The 6,067-nt window shown below is 34.0% G+C and overlaps 1 protein-coding gene across 1 annotated transcript; it reads left to right on the top strand.

Moving 5' to 3' along the window:
- The first annotated feature begins 3,450 nt into the window (after window positions 1–3,450).
- On the top strand, window positions 3,451–5,408 carry LOC109104046 (protein ADP-ribosylarginine hydrolase-like protein 1). The gene is given in 4 exon segments (XM_042715985.1): window positions 3,451–3,607; window positions 3,693–3,860; window positions 5,271–5,374; window positions 5,376–5,408. Coding segments are annotated over 4 exon segments (462 nt in total).
- Window positions 5,409–6,067: the final 659 nt, after the last annotated feature.

Raw genomic sequence — 6,067 nt, 5'->3', positions numbered from 1 at the left:
ACCCACAATGACTGGACACTAGAACGTTCCACACGATAACTGCCTCCCAGAACCCGGAGCCTCCACCGCAGAGACCCATTGAAGGACAGCAGTGGACCACGAGAAGCTGCATCAGCTGTACCAACACTATTAAAGGTGGGGCTTGATTACTAAGTGCACTTTTTGAGTATCGTATTATTTTTTATAGAAAAGGTATGACTTTTAACTTCACTACATTTAAAAGACAAATACTTGACTTTATACGTACACGCCACTACATTTCTATAAGCGTATTAAAACAATCAGAAATGTGGGGGAGATTCACAAAGAGGTTGGACTGCAGCTGGAGTCAGTGCTTCAAGAACCACTACACACAGACGTATGCAAGACATGGGTTTCATTAGCTCTGTACTTGTACTCTGCATAAAATGACAATAAAGCTGCTAATCTAATCTAATCTAAAAAGTAGAAAGTCATTTGAAATTCAGAGGGTGATTATTTTCCTTTCTTTTCAGGCAGTCTATCAAGTGTTTGTTCCTTGCGTCTGCAGATCCACACGATGAGAGTAAGATCAGCATACATGACGGGATCCAGCAGTTCTGTGATTGACCTGCTGCTGGATCCCGGTCAGCGTTAGTGTCCTGATCGTGGCCTGGAAGTTCAGAGCGGCGACGCAGTGCGAGTTCAGCCGCGAAGAGTTCCGGGACGGCATGTTACACAGCTGGGGTGAGACGCCTGCCGCTCACGAAACCAAAAAGAAGTTTTTTCTGCTCACCGAGCCGCATTTATTGATTAAAAATACAGAAAAATCTGAAATATTATTTACTATTTAAAACAGCGTTTTCTATGTGAATTTCTCCTGTTAAAGTGTACTTTCTTTCTGTGATGTGCAGCTGTATTTTCAGCATCAATTTACTCCAGTCTTCAGTGTCAAATGATCTTCAGAAATCATTCTAATTGATGATCTGCTGCTCAAGAAACATTTCTGATTATTATCAATGTTGAAACCAGTGTGCTGCACAATATTTTGTGGAAACTGATACATTCAGAATTTGGGTAATGTAAGAACTTTTCTATTCATTAAGGTTTTGATCCATAAGGACGCATTCAATTATCAAAAGTGAAAGTAAAAAAATTTATAATGTTACAAAAGATTTCTATTTCAAATAAACGCTGTTCTTCTGAAATTTCTGTTCATCTGTGAATCCTTAAAAAATAAAATGCATCAGTTTCCACAAAAATATTGTACAGCACAACTGTGTTCAACATTGATAATAATCAGAAATGTTTCTCGAGCAGCACAAATCATCCATATTAGAATGATTTTCTGAAGATCATGTGACACCGAAGCTGCTTCACCCCAGTAATAAACGGGAAATAACAAAGTTAATTACTTAATGAGACTGAAATTTACATTTTAGATATAAAGCAGCTCTACACAAGAAAGAGAAATGATCAAATAAAAAGAAAATGCGATCTCATGAATGAAGCCCTGTTTTAAAGCAGTGTGATGTTATTTCCGTGCAGGTACAGTATTTGATCCCTGTGTGTGTTTTGTGAAGGTGGTGACAGTCCAGAGAAGCTGAGGAGTCCTTTTACCCAGACTACAGCAGGAGCTGAAGGATTCTGGGAAAGACTTCTATCAGTTCACGTTCAGCTTTGCCAGAAGTCCCGGACAGAAGGGTTTAGGTGAGCGCTTAGTCTAGTCAAGCTGATTCTGAGGAACTACATTGTTTGGTGGAAGAATACTGTTTATATTAATATCATTACTCTTTATTTGTTCTGTTTTATTTTGTGAAACCTTACTACGTATATGGAATAACTGTTTTATAAAAGCAATAAGCCCTGTGTGTTTACAGTGGATTTATAACAGCTATAACTCCGCTTCACGTCGTACCAAACAACGACCCTCAGCTGTTTTAAATTCACTGTAAACCACGGCTTCACGGGGATTATTGCTTTAACATCCTTAAATCAGATACATTTACTGGAGAAACACAATGACGTCTTGTTTTATGAGAAACTGATCAAAATGAAGTGAAAACAAGAACAAAGATCTGTCAACGGGGAATGAAACCTGCTTTCCCTAGTAAAACAAGTCATAGTGTTATTTTATACTGAGTATAGTTCATATCTATTAACATATTTACGACGGATAACTCCAGGACTTACTGATATAACAATTATAATTAAACTTTATTTGGAGTACTACTTTGTGCACAATGCACACTTCTTAATATCAGGTCTAAAATGTGTTTTGATGTCACTTTTGATGAGATCATATGATTTTGAATAATTTTTAAATACAAGATATTTGGACCTTGACACTGTTTATTTATTTATCAGTCTATGCGACAGTCACAAGCCTCCCGGTTTTCATCCAAAATATCTTAAATTGTGTCCTGAAGATGAACAAAGCTTTTACGGGTTTGGAACGATGTGGGGGGTAAGTCACACAGGAAGCTGTCTATTTATTATGGAAGCCAATTTTCACCACATAAAAAAAATGCTTTGGTAAATCATAATTACTTTTTTTGACTTTGTGTCAAAATTATGACTTTCTAACTTTTTGACTTTTTCTTAGTATCTCATAGTTTTGACTTTTTATTTCATAATTATGACTTTTTATCTTAAAATGTAGACTTTGTCTCATAATTATGGCTTTATCTAATAATGTAGACTTTATCTAAGTATCTCATAATTTTGACTTTTTATGTCATAATTATGACTTTTTATCTAAAAATTTAGACTTTGTCTCATAATTATGGCTTAGTATCTCATAATTTTGACTTTTTATGTCATAATTATGACTTTTTATCTATTTATGTAGACTTCATCTCATAATTGACTTACTGTCTCATAGTTTTGACTTTTTATCTAACATTGTAGACTTCATCAATTATGACTTACTGTCTCATAATTATGACTTTTTATGCCACAATTTGACAGTGTATCTCATAATTTTTCCTTTTTTTTCATAATTATTACTTTTTTATCCCATAATTGACTTAATACATGATACTTTTGTGTATTTTACTTCAAAGTGCTGTGACGTCTCGTTAGCCTAACACAGTACATGTAGCAAGAAAAAAAAAATATATATATATATAACAAAACAAAAAAAAGTAGATAGAATAGAAAAAGAACAGAGAAAGTCAGAGGCCTTTTTTTAAGAAAACAAGCAGTTAGAAAATGAATAGAGAGTGCAAGTGTTAGAGGGTCAAGTCAACAAATAGATAAAATAGAATCAGAAGATTCTGTATTAGAAGAGTGTAAGAGGGTCAAATAAAGATGGAAGAGTGTGTTTTATCCATTTTTTTGAAGATGGGCCAAATGTGATATGGATGAAAATGAAACATGAGGTATGATCTCAGTGAACATGCATTGTGAAGGGTGGGGATGTGTAGATCTGCAGGAATGAGCCTGTTCCGGTTCTGATCTCAGATCAGTTTGTGACAGAAGCACTCAGTGATGGATGTGTGTGTGGGGGTTGTTCCTGCAGGTTCTGGTCACGGAGCTGCAACTAAAGCCATGTCTGTGGGCATGCGCTACTGTCAGCCCGAGCGGCTGGACAATCTGGTTGAAGTGAGCATAGAGACGGGCCGAATGACCCACAATCACCCCATAGGTGCCTCATCTGCTCCTGCTTCATCATATGAGCATCCATCTGTTCTCAATCAGTCCTTCACTGATGCATCTCGTTCTGTATGCAGGGTTCCTGGGCTCTCTGTGTACGGCTCTCTTCGCCTCATATGCCATCCAGGGTAGGCCGCTGGTCAGCTGGGGTCGTGACCTCATGACGGTCATTCCCAAAGCGGAGGAATACTGCAGGAAGACCATCCGGCACATGGCAGGTGAGCCGATCTGGACACTTACAGTGTAAGAACAAGAGGACAGAAAGTCCTTTTATCTCATAATTATGACTTTTTAATCTCATATTTTGACTTTATCTTTTAATTACGATGTACTATCCTAAAATTAATTGTATCTTACTTTATCAAAAGACATTTTATCTCATAATTATGACTTTTTAATCTCATTTTTGACTTCATTAAAATTATGACTTAGTATCTCAAAATGCATTTCATCTCATTTTATCAAGACCTTTTATCTCATGATTATGACTTTTTAATCTCATATTTTGACTTGACTTAATATCTCAAAATCCCAACTTTTTGTCATAATTATGCCTTTTTAATTTCATTATTTAGAGTCATATTTAATCATTTGACTTTTATCTCATAATCATAACTTTCTATATAATAAAAAAATTAAAATATCTAATATTTGGCTTTATGTTTTAGCTATGACTTAGTATCTTTAGAATTTTTAATTTTTATGTCATTAATTATGACTTTTTATTTAAGATATATATTTTTTTAATAATCTCATAATTGGGACTTTTTATCTTGTATTTTATCTTATAATTATTAGTATCTCAAAAAATCCAACTTTTTTAATGTCATAATTACATTTATCTCATATTTTGACTCATGTCATAATTAACTTTTTATCCCATAGTTACGAATGTTTATCTCATACCTTATCTTATAATTATGACTTAATATGTTTATAAATTTTTCACTTTAAGCTTATAATTTTGATTTAGTATCTCATAATTTCAACTTTTTCAAGAGAGCTCACCCCTTTGTAGTGTGTTCAGATGTACAAGCGCTGGAGTTCAGAGGGATGTGTGTTCAGATGTACAAGCGCTGGAGTTCAGAGGGCTGTCCCGGACGCAGGGGTTATAGAAATTAATACTTTTATTTAGCAAGGAAGTTGATGATAAAGGCATTTATAATGTTACAAAAGATTTCTATTCCAGATAAATGCTGTTCATTTGTGCTTTCTATTCATCAAAGAAAAATGAAAAAAATCTGCATACATGTTTTCAACATAATAATAATGTTTTTTGAGCAGCAAATCAGAATATTAGAATGATTTCTGAAGGATCTTTGTGACTGGAGTAATGACGCTAAAATTCAACTTTGAAATCACAGAAATAAATTACAGTTTAAAATATATTCAAATAGAAAGGGGTTATTTTAAACAGTAAAAATATTTCACAATATTCCTACTTGCTTTTTGCTGTACTCTTGATCAAATAAATGCAGGCTTGCTGAGCAGAAGAGACTTCTTAAAAAAAAAAAAAAAAAAACATTACAAATCTTACTGTTTAAAAACTTGTGACTGGTAGTGTAGTTAAACACTTTTAAATTGGCCATTTTAAGTAATTAACAATCATACAGTGAACAGTTTTGTTTTGGTGGAGTATGTATTTTTGTGTGCAGGTGAGAGCAGTGCGACGGTTCTGATCTCTGGCTGTCTGTATGGGCTGCTCTTCAGGACCGACCAGGATCTGGACAAGAGACAGAAACTGGAAGATCTGGGAGAAGGAACTGCACCGAGCAGCCGCAGGAGAGAAGTGAAGCGCTTACGTGCCGAAAATATACAAAAATAATAAAACTAATATTTCTGGAATGATAGACAATGGAAGGAATAAGACAGTAGATATCTGGTGACTAATGTAACTAATGTGAAGTTTGTGAATCTGAATTGCTTTACATGTGACTGACACAAGGTGGTGCCACAAAACATGTTACCTGCTAAATTAAACGCTTTTTGGATATTACTACACTTTGCTATAATCAGCTGGATGTTAAAACATTAAATTCAACTTAAAAAAAAAAATCTATTGTTTATCAGCATTTTCAGCATGTGAAATATCATAATACCAGGTTTTGCAAGTTTATGTGTAAACAAACTCAATAAGTGACTTGTTCTCTTCATTCTGCTGCAAGTGAGCTTTTCATAACAGCAAACATATATAATGATGAAAGAGCAGTAAAAAGTCTCTCTATTGATAAATGCTAAACAAAACATTAATTATATCAAAGATAATTAAAAATTAAAAATGCTTTTAATTTGAACTATTAGAATCAATTTTGTTAGCTGAAATAAAATAAATATTAGATTTAAAAAACAATTAGAAATGTTGATTACTGTTATTATGAGTGTTGTACATTAAGATATATCTTTCTGAAGATCATGTGACACTGAAGACTGGAGTAATGATGCTGAAAATACA

The sequence above is a fragment of the Cyprinus carpio genome, chromosome B1, assembly GCF_018340385.1.
Source record: "Cyprinus carpio isolate SPL01 chromosome B1, ASM1834038v1, whole genome shotgun sequence".
Lineage (NCBI taxonomy): Eukaryota > Metazoa > Chordata > Actinopteri > Cypriniformes > Cyprinidae > Cyprinus > Cyprinus carpio.
This window is presented reverse-complemented; position numbering and strand designations above follow the sequence as displayed.